The 18,761-nt window shown below is 41.1% G+C and overlaps 1 protein-coding gene across 1 annotated transcript in view; it reads right to left on the bottom strand.

Moving 5' to 3' along the window:
• Window positions 1-18,761, bottom strand: part of DGKI (diacylglycerol kinase, iota) — a 325,776-nt gene that overhangs the window by 88,924 nt on the left and 218,091 nt on the right. The window contains exon 24 of the mRNA XM_014530144.1: window positions 13,218-13,318. Within this exon, the coding sequence (XP_014385630.1) occupies window positions 13,218-13,318 (101 nt within the window). The remainder of the gene's footprint in view (window positions 1-13,217; window positions 13,319-18,761) is intronic.

Raw genomic sequence — 18,761 nt, 5'->3', positions numbered from 1 at the left:
ATTTATCAGGAAGAGGATGTTTGCAAAATCCTAGATCCAGGGCAGAACCACCACTGAAAATATCCTGCAATTGCCCTAGTATTTGGAAGGGAGATAACAAATACATTTCTGTGACACTGGAATCTTGGCTATTCGGCCTGGCCAGCCAAATAAATGTGAAAGGCAAATGAAACATTATGTTTCCAAAAGCAAAGATTTGTAACTATACCCAAAGCGTAGTTAATGCTCAGAAGGATGGTTAGAGGCACTGGTTCAAATCTCTCACACAATTTCATAACCGTACTGTCCATTACATTGTATTATGACGGGCAAGGTCACCAACAGTGAGATGCTGGGCACGCATTAGTCATGCAGCTCTGAATTTCTGAGTTGACTGGATACATGTTGAAAATTAATGACAGAAATATTTCCTAAAATCTGCTGAAGGAGCCTAAGTCTCTTTCTGGAAGCAAAAAGGATAAACAAATTATGTTCTGACAGCTGCGATATAGAGATGTGAAATCGGGCAGTTTTAAGTAAACACACCCCTGGCATCTGACAACCTAGGGAATGCTCTAATTCTGCTTATCAGTGACTCCAGGCGAGTGGCGTGAATCATCGACTCAGGAAACGCACTAAGTATTAAGAAAGAGTGCTTTCCACCATCTGAACTATGAAAGGCCTGTAGCTTTTACCCATGTAACTAGCAAATAAAATTGTGCTTCTGAATCAATCTGCAAAGAGGTTATTTTCGGACCAGCGCATATTTTTGTCCTTGGGACTATTCAGTTAATATCTTTACCAATAAATTGAAAGAATGTGTAGAAATATCCATCTTACTGAAGATCTGGAGTTGTTTCTGACTATAGTGTTAGATTTGAAATATCCTGAAATTTGGATAGCCTTGCATTTATTTATTTATTTTATTGATTTGAGAGAGAAGAGGGGAGAGATGGAGGGAAGAAAGTAGAAAGAAAGAGAGAGAGAAAAAAAACATTGATTTGTTGTTTCACTACTTATTTATGCATTCATTGGTTGATTCTTGTATGTGCCCTGACTGGGGATCGAACCCACAACCTTGGCATGTCAGGATGATGCTCTAAGCAACTGAGCTACCCAGCCAGGCTTAGATTGCCTTGCATTTCGGTTTCCAATTTGAGTTACTTAAATTCCAAATGGAGAATATTTGGCTTGACAATAGTTCCTGCCAAAAAGAACTTTTAAGAAAAGGTCAGTGTTCACATGCCCTAGCCGGTTTGGCTCAGTGGATAGGTAAAGCGTCAGCCTGCAGACTAAAGGGTCCCAGGTTTGATTCCAGCCTGGGTTGCGGACTCAATCTGCCTCAGTAGGAGGTGTGCAGGAGGCAGCCAAGCAATGATTCTCATCATTGATGTTTCTATCTCTCTATCCCTCTCCCTTCCTCTCTGAAATCAATAAAAATCTATTTTAAAAAAAGAACAGGTCAGTGTTTTCCTCTCTGAAATCAATAAAAATCTACTTTAAAAAAAGTGTCCACATTTTAGGTTTTCCTTTCTTAGCTAATTCTGACACATCTAAAGAAAGTAATTAACTTATATTCAAATTTTCTGAATTTGGAATAGTAGGGAGATCAGGTCAAAAGATACAGAGAGGAACTTGGAGGCTAGTGATCATTTGAGTCTAATCCCTACCACCTAGAACAGTGCTGGCTACGTAGTAGGTCCTCAATAAATAGTTGTTAGTGAAGAAGTGGATGGATGGTCTCAAGGATTTTGGTGTGAGGGTGGTTCCTTCCTGGCCTTAGTTAAAATATCAGATGCTGAGTTCCATAGACAAGATGGTGCTTTTGGAACTGAAGTGCCCCACCCATATCCATGATGGCACTGAGACACCCATCCCGTCAGCTGCTGGCAGTGCTGGCTCTGCCGATAGCTCACAGCTTCCCTCTCCAGAAACAAGGCTTCCTCACTCAAGGTGTGCTCCCTCCAAGGGGACAACCTGACCTGCATCTAATACTCCTTGCCTCACTGGGACAACTCTACATGGCCATCCCAGACCCAAATGTCCCTATGGGCATCTGCAGTTATTGCTTATGGTGGTCCCTTCCCTCGTTGTTTGTTTCTTTACAGGAATATCGCCAACAGTCTTCCCAATGTAGCTCTTCCAAAAGTTCCAAGTCTGCCTCTTAATCTTCCACAGATTCCTACTTTCTTCCCTCTTCACAGCTGTTGTCTCCTCTTAGAGACTCCAATAAATCTGCTACAGGTAAAACTCAAAAGTGTCAGGGGAAACCCAACCAATAACAAGAACTATGATCCTAAATTCTTTTTAAAAACACATTTCCATAAATGCAGAGCTATGTCTTTACAGAAATAAGGGGGAGTACTAAAAAGCATACTGGATTAGGAGAGAGAAGACGTCATAGCTGTATGACCCCATGTGAGGGCATCTAAGTGCTCCTGTGATAAAGCATGCGATAGTGTATATGCAAGTCTTCTGCGAACCCTGAAGCACAACGCAAATGCCAGGTGTTATTATATATTAACTATGATGCCATGACTGCAGTGGCTGACCTCACTCACTCATTAACACAGTGCATAAAAATGTACCACTTTTATATAAGACTCTTAGAGGAAAGACTTAAAGAGAAAGCTAACTACTATTTGAGTGGACATCCCCAGGCTATCAACCTGGGAAGGGAACAAGATGGAATAGGTTGGTTATATCATCAGGGAGAATTGGTCATCATTGTGTATGTGCGTGTACATGGAATGAACCAATGAAAAGGAAAAATAATCCTTCAGGAAGAGACTTAAGAATATACCTGTAGTTGATTGTTCTCATTACCAAGGACTAAGTTTTAACAATAAAATGATCGAACATCATTATCAACACTTTAGGCTCATTTCCTTGTCGGAGACCTGACATTAGCATCTAACACAGCACAGCCCTGAAAGCACTTCTTATCTTCTTATAAACGAAGCATGACTTTAGATCATAAACAGAATTAGACAACAAAGGAATTTATATTAAAAACAAGATCATCTTTCAGCCTACTATTCCCCCTGGCATCTGAATCTTTGAAGTTAGAACACAGAAGAGTGCACTCATTTATAAGTCAAGACCCCCAGGCCCTGAGGAGTCGTTCTATGTGCTGATGGAAGCTAATGAATTCGGTGATTCATATCTAAAGTGCTGCTCAGCGATTTTTTAGATATGGCCACTCCTTGTCTTGCTCTTTAAATTGACTTTCAAACTCTCCCCCTCTTTCTGAACAGTGATACCCTTAGAACACAGAAGAGTGCACTCATTTATAAGTCAAGACCCCCAGGCCCTGAGGAGTCGTTCTATGTGCTGATGGAAGCTAATGAATTCGGTGATTCATATCTAAAGTGCTGCTCAGCGATTTTTTAGATATGGCCACTCCTTGTCTTGCTCTTTAAATTGACTTTCAAACTCTCTCCCTCTTTCTGAACAGTGATACCCCCCTTCCTACTGTTAGCTAGTAGGCTTCCTTCTTATTTCACTGAGTAAAGTAATCAGAATACAACTTCTGCTTCTCCCTAGTCCCATCTACTGCCTCTGTACCCCTCCTCTGTCTTCCTTCCTTGTACTCTGGAAACCACTGTGCACAATCCCATCTCCACCTACTCAGGGACACTGCTCCTGCAGTTAGCCCTCTGGCTCCTGAATCATCAGATTAACATCTTAAAGCAGCAATGGAGGGGTGTGAGGGAAGGGATTTCTTCCTCTGCTTCCATTTGCATATGAACCCACTCTTCACCTGCACCTTTTTTCACTGTACAACCTTTCATGAGGTTACTAATAACCACCCTCTACCCAAATCCAATGATGCATTCTTAGTGTGCATCTTATGCCACCTCTCAGGAGCATCTGACAGTTGTCACCCCCTTTGTAAAACATTTTTATTCTCTTGGCTTTCAATCAACAAGCTCCCCTGTGTGTTTTTTCCTGTCTCGCTGTATGTAGGGTCCTCTACATCTCCCCTAGCTCTGTTTACCACGTTTTTGAGGCCAAAACCTCAGAGGGAGGCATCCTCAAATCACCTCTTCTCTTACAGAGTACAGCTAATCCACCATCTGATCCTACCAGCATTATCTCCAAAACAGATCCAGAATCCATCTGTTTCTGCCAACTCCCTCAATTTCTCTCCCTTAGAATATCATGCTAGCTTTGTATCTGGTGTCCCCATTGCCCCCTTTGCAACCCAACCATCAATTCTCCTTTCAGAATCTAGAATAATTCATAAGAAATGCAGGCATGTTATTACACATTTTTTAAAATAATTCAATACTTTCTCATAACACTCCAAATAAAATCCCAAGCCCTCTCCATGGTCTGTCTACAAGCCCATCTATGTGCTGGTCCTTTCCTACAACTTCAAAATCAGTTCCACCCCAGCTGCAACCAATCAGGTTCCAGCCATATAAACTTCCACAGATTCTGTCATCCCAGGGCCTTGGCACCTACTGTTCCCTCTCTCTGGGGACACTCTTCCCCCAGAAATCCACATGTGCACTTATTCTTTACTTTTAGGCCTCTACTTATATGTCAACTCTTCAGAAAGTCCCTCCTGATAGCCTTATCAAAGCTGGAATTCCTGGCTGGTTTGCTCAGTGCTTAGAGTATCGGTCCATTGATCGAAGGGTCTTGGGTTTGATTCCTGGTCAAGGGCAGGTACCTAGGTTGCAGGTTCAATCCCTGGTCCCAGTCGTGGCACATGCAGGAGGCAACCAGCTGATGTGCCTCTCTCACATTGATATTTCTCTCTCTTTCTCCCCACCCCTTTTTGCTCCCCCTTTCATTCTCTCTAAAAATCAATGAAAAAATATGTCAAACCTCAGAAGAAGCCAGGGGGGGGGGGGGGGTGGGAAGAGATCAACCAATGAACTTCTGTGCATATATGCATAATACATGGGCAAAGACAACAGAGTGGTGAAGGCCTGGGGTGGGGGACAAAGGCGGCTAGAAGAGGTGAGGATTTAAAAAAAAGCTAGAATCCTTTGTCACTCTTTTGCTCTGTTTCCTTGTTATATTATTATATTATTTCTTTGTCTGCCTCTCCCACTGGAATTAATATAAGCTCTATGAGCGTGGGGACACTCCAGGGCCCCCATCGCTTGAACAGTTCCAGAACTATGGCCAGTGGTCAGTGAATATTAGTTGAATTTATTATTTATTTCAGGGTAGAGAGAGATCCAAAAACAGAAACCTGTTCAACAAACCAGAGTAAAGTAAATTAAGACCAAGTCAGTTAAATACAAAAAGGCATTTTAAATGAGATTGCGAAAGATTTAAAAACAAAATTACTATTAAAGGTATTTCATATAAAAAATAAGAACTACTATATGGAGGAAATAGAGAACATAGTGATTAAATAAGTGTTCAGAATGCCAGGCCCTTGGATGACTTTCTTAAGTTTTCTGTGCCTCAGTTGCTCAATATGTAAAGTAGTACCTATAACACAGAGATGTTGGGAGAATTAAATTACATGACATGTGTAGAAAGGTTAAGAATTTCCTAGCTCACAGTGATAGTACAATATGTGTTAACTATTATTATTATTATATTTATTATATTTTTAATAAAAACAAATATAGGATATATATATGATAGAGAAGAACAGTAAAATAAACTAATCACAAAATTCTGGGTAAATGTTTCCTCTTAAACATAGGAATAAACATAAACACACCAGCAAAAGGATGGACAGTGCCTTCTGAGGACAGATTGATATCACTTAACTCAGATTTCAAAATGGAACGCTGACCTCTACCGAACGGAGGCCTAATCTCTCCTGCACAGCATGGTTGTCAACTTGTTAAATGAGGGGGAAAAATTCAACTGTAGATGAAGCCATTGAAAGAAAAAAAAAATCAGTATTTCTAGCAAACTCAGTGTGTTCCAAATGCTTGCACTCATTTATAATGAGTGATGCTCGAGTTTTAAAAACTTTCCTAAGGAAACATGTCAGGAACAAAATTTTAAATCCTATATAATTCCTATAGGCCTAAGGATTTACTATAATGTAGTATGTCCTTAGGAAAGAACTAACTTAACCACTGCATTAAGCAGATAAGGCAACTAAAGCCTGAAGAGGATAAATGCATTACCAAGGTCATATCACTAGTTAGAGGTCAGATTAGCTCTTCTCATGCTTGCATATATATTCCATCCCTTCCTTTAGCTATTTAAATGATATATGCTAGGAAAACAGGTACTTAGTGTTTCTATAGCTCTATTACAGTCCTTGTCACATGATAAAAATGCTCCAGCAAATCAGGTACTATTTTTGTTCGGGGATTTTTGTTTTTTTCACCACTGTTTGCTCAGAGTGAGCACTCAATAAATACGTACTGATTAAATAATATTGATGTCATCCTTCCATGCTTACCTAGCATCTGGTATGGTATCTAGCATAGAACTAATGTAAAAACATAGCCTTCGAAAGCATGGATGCATCAACAAGCAGATAACTCCACCATTTTGGCATATTTATGGAATTCAATTGAGTTCAAATATGGAAACTGAAAACAATGGAAAATCCAGTGATCCACCTCCCCCAGTGTGAAGATGGGTTTGACTTAGTGACTCACTCACAAAGAACAGCATAGGGAAAAGGAAAAAGTGTACTGATATAGTGGAGAAACCTAGCAAATACAACCGTAACCAAGTGATCAGGCTGTCATCACCAGGGATGTCATGTGGAGATCAGGAAACCCCTGATATGATGGGTCAAGAAGGGAACTTCACCTCTGCAGTATTCTTAGCAGGAACCCATAGCTCCAGTCTAATTAAAAGTAAAACAACAGAGAAAGCCAGATTAGGGGATATTCTACAGGATACCTGGCCAGTATCCCTCAAGACCATCAAGGTCATGAGAAAGAAAAAAAAAAAAGGAAAAACTGAGCAAGTGTCCCAGGTGAGAGAACGCTAGGAGACATGCCAGCCCAATGCAATGTGATGTCCTGGACTGGATTCTGGAATACAAAGTCCAGAGTTTAGTTAATTGTAATAAAGCAACACCACTTTCATTGGCAAAGGTACCATCATAATATAAAATGCTGAACCACAGGGAAGCTGGGTGAGGAATATAGTATAACCCCGAATAGTATCTTTGCCACTCTTTTGTAAAGCTGTAAATATTCCAAAACAAAAAGGTTTTCTTTTAAGAAATTGGGTGATGCATACCAGATGATGCAATTATGAGACTATTAAAACTTAAGAAAGGGAATTTGCAGATATCTGGCCAAATCACCAAATATGAGCTTTCAGTGTTTACACGTTTCATTGGTTTAAACATCTTGCCATCATGGCAGCCTCTTGTACTAGTCAACACAGGAAAAGTAAATTGAATGATTGTGTTTTGTTCCCACATTCTTTCTGTGATATTTTTACAGTGTTTTCAATTCTATTTTGGAATGTGAGAAAGTGACTCGGTGGGTGGTGGTGGATGCACTTTATAGTGTAGAAGAGGTCAGCTGCTATGAGCCTGGATTTTTGAGCCTGAGATTAAGGAACAGTGTGACAGTAGCAACAGCAGCCACAACAGTCCTCGCTACCATTTTTGGAGAGCATGCTAATGTGCCAGATGTTGCACCAGGGGTTTCAAATACAAGATTGAATTTAACTCTCAGCACTCTATGAGGTTGCAATTATATTCTCATTTTAGAGATGAGATATTTGGTGATCAGAGAAATTACTTTGTCAAGGTCGTGAGATTCAAACACACACATTTCCAACTCTTCTACTAAGTCAGTAAACAAAAGACAGGAACATTCCATTACAATATCATTAGTCTATACCACAGAATCATATACTGAGATTATATATTATCTATTATACATTATATATTACCTATTATAAATATCCAGATAATATCCATTATACTGAGATAATGTATATAAAAGGGTTGTTGCATGTAATATTTGCTATAAAGCAAATGTTAGTCCCCTCCTACTTTTATAGGCTACATCTGCTTTCAATTAGTTCTAAACTGGTTTTTGCTTTTGTGTTTTAAGCCCTAGACTTGTATGAATTATCATAGCAGCTCAAAAGTGCAGAGTAAGCTAATGCCAGAAGTAAAGTTTAGTTTATGTGGAATAGAGTTAAATCTTGGTCAGTATCAAGTTATTCGAGATATTAAAAATAGGTCATGTATCAATGAAACTCTTTTCAAGTTAGAAATATAACAGATTTCCTTTAAAAAATTTTTAAAAATTAAATGTATTGGGGTGACATTAATTAATAGGATCATATAGGTTTCAAGTGTACACGTCTATGATACATGATCTATATATAATTACTACATCCCACCCGAAGTCAAAAGGGGTGGGGTTGTAAAGAACAAAGGGGGCCAAATAGATGGCAATGGAAGATAACAGATTTTCAAAAGCGATTATCCTTTGTCTAGACTACATCAGGGAAAGGAAAGAATCTCCATACACCCCCTAAACTTTTTTACTTCTAACAACTAATCTAATAATAAAATAATAAAATTGACACAAGGCTGAATTAACAGGACAAAAACAATTTAATATGTATGCATGAGCAGTTATAATATGATCACAAAATGAAGCGCAGAGAAATCACTGAATCAGAAGCCTTTTTATGATTTTTAGACAAACAATACATTTGTGAAGAATTGACAGGACAAAAAAGTTAGTGTCTGTCAGAAAGTTATCTAAGCAAGGGTTGGGTATTGATTAGTGAGGAACCTGAACACTTTGGGCTTGGATAGTAAATTAATAAAGAGGCAACCAGGTTTGTTTATACAGACTCTTTGGCTCTGGGTTCTTTAAATCTAATGATAAGAGAAATCTCTGCCTCCAGGTCCAAAAGAGGGCCTTTAACGTGGGAGATTTATGTCTTACTTTTAGGGGCACAGAGAGGTCAGTGTTGTTCTTGCACCGGCTGTTTCTTAAGTAAGCAACATTAATTCAAAATAATCAATATGCTATTGTGGGATACTTTAGGGCCTGCTGGGACTCCAACAATTATATAATGATGTGCTTTATTGTGGACTTCTTTATATACTTTATTCAGATTATAAGAGTGAGTCTCTGCCGTCATTCTATTATAAATTTACTTTAGGAAATTTTTTTTTAAATATGGCCACTTTCTCTTTATGTTCTACCTTTTAAATTGAATAAATTTGCCACCCTTGGACAGTATAACCATTATCTCAGGGTTAATAATTCATAAACCCTGTGAATAAGGCTCAAATTGCTTTACCTAAGTCTAAAATTTACCAGCAAGAGCTGAGGGAGGGACTGGCAAAGACTAACCTTTTCGTGCTATTATTTTAGCGTGAATGCCCCCAGGTAAGTTGGGGCCAAATGAAAGGAGAATGAAATGTATCTGAAACAGCTCAGTCATCCTTTTATATGCTGAAACGAGCCAGGCTACTAAAAGGGCTGCTGTCCTATAATCACCGAGGAGTCCTTCCTTACAGAGGAGAGTAGGGCTTTGTTAGACAGCAAACATTCCATTTGTAATGTAATACAAATAATGATGCAGGCACATGAGCAAGATTCTATTAAACAGTGATGGCAAACAGCCTGTGATGCCTGGATCAATCGCTTGCTGTATCATCAAGAAAGGGAACTAATTTTTAAGCCAAGTAATGCAGTACTGCTCTAGTTCAGACTGTGAATGTGGACAATAAATAAATGATGTAAGGGGATTCATTCCCTTTTTTCTTCTGGGATGCAGGTCAGTGGATTCCTAGACTCCTTTTATCTGGGTGTGTTCTACGAATTTCACTTAATGCTTGTAAAATAAGATATCTATTTTGGCATGTATGTCACCGATGGACTTGAACTGGTGTTTGCCTTTATACTCAACTTGACCTCTGCCAGCCTTCCCATGAACCTGTGGTTAGTTTCAAGTTGAACCCAAGCAAAACAGGGTTAGAAACAAGTAAAAACCCCAAAGGACAAACTTTCCTGTACAACCACAGGTTAGAAGTGTCATCACCATATATTAAAAGCAGAATGCCTGAGTTGGCCATCTTTACTTCTAATTAATCTACACTAATTAAAAGAGAAACATGGTAATTAGCGTACGACCGCTACCCTTCCCATTGGCTAATCAGCATATCCTTATGCAAATTAACTGTCAGCCAAGATGGCGGCCGGCAGCAAGGCAGCTGGAAGCGAACATGAGGCTTGCTTGCTCCAGTGACTGCAGACTCCAACGTTCCCCGCCTGACTTGTTGGCCTCTGATCTGGCAGTTTGAAACATTCTAACAATTATAGAAGCTAAACAAAACCCCAGAAACCAGCTTTCAGCCAGCGGGATCTCAGAGCTGGAGTTATACATTGTTTCGATTATAGAACGCAAACAAACCAGATACCTGCTTTCAGCAGCGGAAGCGTCAGAGCTAAAGCCAGAGCTAAAGCTGGCCCAGAATAAAATTAAAAAAAGAGGAAAAAAAGGAGCGGTTGGGAGCTTCAGTCAACAACAGCCAGCCTGAAAGCAGCCCTCAGCCCCTCACCCAGACTGGCCAGGCACCCCAGTGGGGACCCCCACCCTGAAGGGTGTGTGACCAGCTGCAAACAGCCATCATCCCCTCATCCAGGCTGGCCAGGCACCCCAGTGGGGACCCCCACCCTGATCCAGGACACCCTTCAGGGCAAACCAGCCAGCCCCCAGGCCTCTATCCTATATAGTAAAAGGGTAATATGCCTCCCAGCACCGGGATCAGCGTGGACGGGGGCAGCGCCCAAACCCCCTGATCGCCCTGCGGCTCTGTGTGTGACAGGGTGCGGCGTCCCAACCCCCTGATCGGCCCTGCTCTGTGGGTGATAGAGGGTGGCGCCCCAACCCCCTGATCCGCCCTGCTCTGTGTGTGATAGGGGGCGGTGCCCTAACTCCCCTATCGGCCCTACTCTGTGAGTGACAGGGGGCAGCGCCCCAACCCCCTGATTGGCCCTGCTCTGTGCATGACAGGGTATGGAGCCCCAACCCCCCTGATGGGCCCTGCTCTGTGCGTGACAGGGGGCAGCGCCCCAACCCCCTGATTGGCCTTGCTCTGTGTGTGACAGGGGGTGGCGCCGCAACCTCCCCATCGACCCTGCCTTGAGTGTGACAGGGGGCGGTGCCCCAACCCCCCAATCGGCCCCACCCTGAGCGTGACTGAGGGTGGCATCGTAACCTCCCAATCCGCCCTGCTCTGTGCATGACAGGGGGCGGCGCCCCAACTCCCCAATCAGCCCTGCTCTGAGACCGACCAGGGGCTGCACCTAGGGATTGGGCCTGCCCTCTGCCACCCAGGAGCAGGCCTAAGCCAGCAGGGCGTTATCTCCTGAGGTGTCCCAGACTTCGAGAGGGCACAGGCCAGGCTGAGGGACCCCCCTCCCCCCCCCTGAGTGCACAAATTTTTGTGCACTGGGCCTCTAGTATATTATAATCTTTAAACCCAAATCTTTAAAATGAGATAAATCCTTGATTCCCTCTTTGAGTGTTTCTTTGTGCTTTTGGTCTCAAAGACACTGCTGAATTTGTTGGATTTATATGTATACCAAGTCACCTCCCACAATTTGATATAGGAAGTTTCCTCACACAGAAATTGTATCACATTAAGATATGATGAGCAAAGCACCTGCTTCAAGAAGTATCATCTTCTTGTGAAACTCAGATCACAACTACCTCTGGCAATGATGGACAGATAATGGATAGAATAGACAGAACAGATCATTGAAATGCACAGAGAAGCCAAAAATCCCTCCCCACTCCCAACTGACTAGTTTCAGAGTTGATGGTAAGCTGCAAAATAGTACAAACTTGAGATCCATTCTCTCTTTTTATTTTTCAAGAATTGTAATCTATTTGCTTGAATTGAGAAAGAATAAAAACACTATTCTTTACAATTAGTTATCTCTGAAAGTCAGTTTCATTTACATTGTAACTAAACCTCCCATTTCAAACATATATATCCACCACATTATGGGTTAAATTAGATTTTGTGCTGATCTGTCACTTGTAATCTCATTTACATTAGAAAATGTAATCTCTCATTGACAGAAGGGAGTAATTCGGGGAATTTGCCCTCCTCCACCTCCAACTTTCCTACCAAAGGAAATGCGGGTGAAGGACAGAATGGGAGAAACTAACCGGTATTGACATAGAAAAGAGCCAGAGGACGGAGGAAGCTGAAGCAGCAGAGAGAACTGAGAAGGCAGTAATTTCACACAGAATTCCCTAGTAGGTGATTGGGCTGCCATGGAAATGGGTCCTTACTCATCGCCACCTCCAGATGCAAAAGTCCCTGCACCCACTCTTGAGAGTGTCCCTGAATTCCAGGATTTCCATCCACCAAATCCCACTCCAAATCACAGGTTCAGGAACAAGAGCTTGGAAGGCATTCTCTCAGGGATGCAGCCCTACTCCACCCCTGCCAGTTTTAACTATTTGCGTCTTCTACAACTCCAGGCAGGTTCATGCTTGGAGCCAGTTTGGAGTTTTAGTTCATAAACCTCTGGTTTTGTACAAAATGCCTTTTTCTCTATTAGCATCCCTGCTGTATCCTTGGACACTGGACCTGATCTTCTCTGACTTTAATTGCAATTGACTACTGACCCCCATAATTATGGGGGGGCATAATAGTGACTAGAATGTAAAAAAGTGCCCAATAAGTACTGAGGGACAGATGTAGTGAATACAAATTAGTTCTCTATTTCAAGAAATATTTAGAAAATGTGAACATAGAGAAATAATTCATATATTGACTCAATTTATGATTCTGGAAACTGTGACACATCCTCAAGGAATCACTTTATCATGACATTGAATGTGACTTGGGCCTTGTTTTAACATCATACAATCACATAACAGCTAGAAGTGCTGGACGTGTCCTCACCGATAACTGTCATGAAGAACGAGGACAGTCCTCAATGATGCCAGCTTCCAGGAAGACACCTATGCTAGATGTTACTCTACCATGTGGTGTCACCACCTTTCTGCTTTCTCATTTTAGATAAAACCAAGACTTCAAGTGGTTAATAAACCAACTGGTCCTAACTTGGCATCTTGAGCAGGAAAATTTTATTCCATGTTCCTGTTGCATTTTCTTCAGCCCACCTATCATCACTTGGAGTTCCCGTGTTACTTCCCTTCCCTTCATTTCTCTAACCATGGTTTTCAGATCCGAGATGAATCTATCCATCGAACCAAAGAAGATCAAGAAGATGAAGATAGGCAGATCACAGGAAATCAATGAAGCACTTCCAACTTACAAGCTTCCCGGAGTTTCTCTTTGTCATAGTGGAACCCTTCATAGTCTTGCAAACTGATTTTGTTCACGCGGATCCTCAGGCGGTCTGGGATAGACTGGGGACTGCAAAACAAGAACCGCATAGTCAGACCAAAATGAGAGAGTGGAACGGGGAGTCGTATGCACCCAGGGGGACTACATGCGATCCTGTCTTCGTGCTTAGAAGAGAAAGTTCACAGTCAAACAGAATTGTGGGCTCTTACAGACTATAGCAATGACCTGGAGAACACTTCCCCAGAACCGCAAGTTTCTGAAATTTAGGTTAAAAACATGGAAATAAGCCGGAAAAGCTTCTGGAGACCACTCATATCATATTTGCTATTAACTTGGTAAAAATTCTAAGATCACGTGTTTAGTTCCACAATAAATTACATGCAGTGAATCTGAAACAGTGAATAGTGGGTAGAGTGATAAAGAAATGTTCTAGGCAAATATGCTGTAACAGCCAAACGTGCCAGCTTGACCCTTATAAGAAACAGGAAAACTATAAAACGCGAGCTAATGATCCCCAAAAGCACAGGAGCGAGATTGAAATAGCTCTAGACACCTCAATAGTCTCTGAGAGCAACTCTTGGTCAAAACATATCACAGTGAACACTGCCTGTGAGGGAGCCTCTGAGCATCGCAAAATAAAACTCAAAATTAAAAATGTGCACCAAGTACCTTCCTTAGGAAGGGAATGAAGTATGCATTTCATTTTCAAAGAATTCAATCCATTCTAGTTCATGATATTAAACAATAAAGGGGGTAGTACCGAACTCTCCGAAGCAGCCTGTTCATCTTCACAGACTTCACCTGGATTCCTTGAATGTTCTTAAGTAATATTTTCAAAATAGTTTAATTAGGGGTATTAGTTGAGTGAATCAATTTAGTTTTCATCATCACCATTATGAATCGATCTATTTCTTTAATATATTAATAAAACACAATTCCCACGCGTCCCTGAATATTATACTTAAATTTCATTGGTTCAGAAAATTTTCTCAAATAAAGGATTACTTCTTCTTTCTTATATTATGGGATAAAAGTCACCATTGACTAAAGTAAAAAGAAGAGCACTACTCCTTCATTCATTTTGACAAAGGAAGGAAGGAAAGAAGGAAGTAATGAAGGAAGGAAGTAAGGAAGGGAGGGAGGGAGGAAGGGAGGAAGGAAAAGGGAAGGGAAGTGAAGGGAAGGTGAAAAAAGGGGGAAGGGAGGAAGGAAAGATAAAGGGAAGGAAGGAGAGAAGGAAGTAGGAGAGGAGAGGAAAGAAAGAAAAAAGGAAAGGATGGATGGAAGGAAGAAATGATACTTTTAAAAAATTGTCAGAATACTGCTACTCCCACCTCAAACACACACACACACACACACACACGTGTGTGAGTGTATTTAATTTCATTACAACTCTGTTAGAGGTAGAGGAAAAATAACTTAATCTAATTCTCTTGTCTAAAACCACATTTTAGGGCAAAGTATAGTTAACTCTCTCCATATAGACTCCCACTCTACTCATGCCCAAAGTAAAACACATACTCCCATGTATAGATATATGTGTACATCCATACATAGCTCTCTCCCTCACACACACACACACACACACCCACACACACACACACACACATATACACACATACACGCACATACACACACACATACACACACATTTATATATAAGTGCATGAATTCTAGAGATGGTGAACAGATAAAAATGTCTATAGTTTACTGAATTAAAAATTAAGCCTACTAATATACTAAACAATGAGATGGGTGTTTCTGAGGGGAAGTTGAGAAGCCAGATATAACATTTGCATTGGTCATTCAGCCAAAGCGAGTTTGCTGGGTGTCTACTTTGTATTAGGCATTGTGCCGGACATTGACAGGCAACTGACATAAATACTTAAGTATTTAAGGAGGTATGGTTTGACAGCAGCTTTGTAAATTAGTGGAATACACTTTAAATATCATGCATGCCCACACCATCAGTTACAGATAGGAAAACTGAGGTTCAGAAAGATAAAGTGAATTCATGGTCACATAGCTACTAAGTGGCAGAGCTGGGAGCAGAGCCTTGGACTTTTCACTCAATGGTTTCATGTTCCTTATATTATATGATGGCCAGAATCCCATGGATTTGACAGCAAAGCCTAGAGCCTGGATTCACGGAATCAGACGAGCTCAGTGATGTGCTCACAGTCTTTTCTTTATCAATCGACAATCAATGGGGGTGGTTTAGTAAACTGGTGCATTCAAACAAGAGAATGCTGGGCAAATATTACATGATTGTGTAGATCTACATTTATCTAGGGAAACGTCTGACAACAACACACTGGTAAGTGAAAAAAGTCATGGGAAATTATACATGGTGGAATCTCCTTCATGTACACTGTGGAACCTTGGAGTTTGTATATGTAGAGAAATGTCTGGAGAAAATGTTCAATGAGCTGGTCCCAAGTGGTCATCTCCACGTGATGGGATTTGGCAATTATTTTACATTAAGTGTCATCATTTTTAGAAAAATAATATAATTATTTTAAAAGTATGTCAATATATAAATGAATGATGATAACTCAGGACAAGAGTAAAAATAGGAATTATAGCAGAGTGTTAGGTATTAGATGGGAGTAGATAGGAAAGATTTTCAGAGATTAACAGAGTGACCACACAATGTTCATACCAAATGCTTATCCTGAAATACAGAAGGGTCTAATCCTTTTATTTCCAAGTTCACCCCAGTGACCTGCATGGACTGTAATTAGTAAATATTTTCCTGCAAGCGTAGCAGATAAGAGGGAAGCTGGAACCGTAGAATGTGGTGGCCCACCATGCTCTGTAATGGGAGATGGGTGAGGATAGAGGTAGAAAGATCTCTTCCTATACAATGTTTGAGATAATAGCAGGTCACTAACAGTGACCTCTTGTCTTCTCCTGTAGGCTGGAGCTTCTAAGACTAAGACCTGGCTACAGCAGTAGCAACAGAGCAGGAAATAGGAACCAGAGAATGGATCCAGTCACTGTACCCCTCCTCCAGGGAGCTCCCCAGGGCTAACAAGTGTGTGTCACCTTTATCAAATTCCCTGTCAACAGCCTTCTATCTCCCAGCCTGTCATCTCTGCCCACCAATTCCCACCACACACTGTTGCCTCCTGAACCACAGCCTCCCACCAATCTTCCTGACTTAAGGGCAGGCACACTGTGGATGAACAACAGAAACTTTCATTTGAACAGAGCTTTCAGATCCCACATGAATTCACATAGTATCTCATTTCATCTCTGGAATGATCAGCTAAGCAAGATGGAAGAAAACAGAGACTCTCTCTAACCACTTGTCACGCTTTTCTATCCACCTTCCTACACAAGCACTGAGTTGTTCTCAGTTCCCATCTTCTGCCAACAACACATCCCCCATTCCTGCCAGCAGTCGGTTACTTAAACTCAGTTTTCTGATCAGGACCCTGCGTTTGGCCTGCCATCAAATGTTGCCATTGATGAGGCCCATCAGCAAATTTCAAAGCCTTCAATCCTGGAGACCATGGTGGAAAACCTCTTGGAATTATTCTGTGCCTCAGTGTAAACAGTAGCTAAGGAAAGCAACTCGACAAAGGGGCAGCTCAGATTCCAAGTCAGATGGCCTGGATTGGAAGGAAAGCTCTTCCCCTTATTGGTTAATCAGGAAACTCTGCCTTTCAGTTTCCTCGTGGGTGAAGAGATAATAACAGTATTCACCTCATAGGGATATTATACGAATTGAATGAGCCAATGCAGGTGATGTGCTTAGAAAACTGGCTGGCACATTGTAAGTGCTCAATAGATATTAGCTATTATCAGTATAATTATTATTCTGAAGATTCTGCTCTTAGATAAGGTTCTGCCTAATAAGCCACAGCATCTGCTAATACCAGGTATTGGAAGATGTTTAAGGCATATACAGGAACCTCCTAGACACTTGTGACAAGCTGTTGGGCTTCCTCTGGGTGAATACTGTCTAGCCTGGCTGGTGTCACGGTTCTTCTGGGTTTCCTCCTACCTAGTATTTTACAGGGCAATCAGTAGCATGAAAACAGACTAGAACATGGGGGAGAAAAAGCACACAGAGATGAAATGAAAGCCAAGTAATTCAGTCGTGTCCCTTTATGTCAAAATATATTAGTGTCCCATTAGTGGCTGACTGGAGTGGAAGATGACAAAGGTGTTCCACGGAGTCTGGGGAATAGCATTGCCATTAGCTTTCTAAATTTAAATTTGCCAAGGAAGTTAGTAGAGCACAGAAGAGACTAATAACCTGGTTAAAAATACACTCGCCTCCCTGCCAACATCTACCACAAGCTACTCCGATCCTGATTTAAGTAAGCTCTATATTAGGGGTTCCAATGGAACCTCTCAAGAGTCTCAAAGGGACTCAGCAATCTGTGAACTACCTTTGAAATTGGGCAGTGACCTTAACCTGTCACCATCTCACTCATTTTCTCTGAAGCACTGAGTTTGAGCTTGGGCAGAGTGGAAGTTCATGGCTCTGAACTTAACTCCCAACTGTCCCCCATGAGGACTTTCTCAAGAACCATAAGAACACCTCTCATTAAAGTCATTCGTGTGGGCCTCCAAAATCTCCAGGCCACAACCCCCCTGTCCACAGTATGCGCACCTTCACCTCTTCCCCTGCGATGTTGGGGGCAGGGGAGTGGAGTGCCATCAAGACAATCACCTGAACGCTCACTGCTATTCAACTTACACCGAGTTCTAATCATTCTCTCCTCCTCTGTAGGCCTTGTCATTAGCTTTTTTTTCCCTTTTAATTAACTCTTTGTCGACTTTCAATCCATTAGGGTTAATTCTTCCCTCTGCCTTTAAATTTCTTCATTCTTTCAATTTTCTTTACTACACACTGTTTCTCTCAGACTGATAACAGACACTCCCATTCTTTTTTCTTCCATTTCGACACCCTCTGTGGATGAAGGGGATGAGCTGACTGTGCTGTTGTTTCCCAGAGTCAATTCTAGACGACTGATGAACACTATTCCCTCTTCTCACTGGAAACATGAATCAACTTGGAGTAATACCTCTAGTGCTAAGGCAGTACTACAGTACATAAAGCAGGATGTCGAGTCAGAAAAAATTTAGTTCCAATTTGAACTCTGACAATGCTTAACATTATGAATGCTGATGTTACCTGCCCTAAACCATTTTCTGATCTAAAAATTAAATTAATAATAATGTAGTGATAGTTCTATTTTTAAAGTTTTTAAGAAGTACAAATTGCCAGTCATAAAAACAATCATGGGGATGTAAAATACAGCATAGGGAATATAGCCAATAATATTGTAATAACTAAACATGGTGTCAGGTGGGTACTGGAAATATCAGGTTTTATCACTTCACTAATATAACACTGAATGTCAACGGTAAAATTTAAAAAAGAATTTTTAAAGCACTTAGAGTTGCAAAGAAGCTGGGAAAAATAATGCACTGAGCACTGAATGAGAAGATACATGTAAGCAGTTAACCCATTCCTGGTATGTAATAAGTGCTC

The sequence above is a fragment of the Myotis brandtii genome, unplaced genomic scaffold (assembly GCF_000412655.1).
Source record: "Myotis brandtii unplaced genomic scaffold, ASM41265v1 scaffold724, whole genome shotgun sequence".
Taxonomy (NCBI): domain Eukaryota; kingdom Metazoa; phylum Chordata; class Mammalia; order Chiroptera; family Vespertilionidae; genus Myotis; species Myotis brandtii.
Note: the sequence above shows the minus strand (reverse complement) of the source record. Positions and strands in the feature narration are given on the sequence as shown.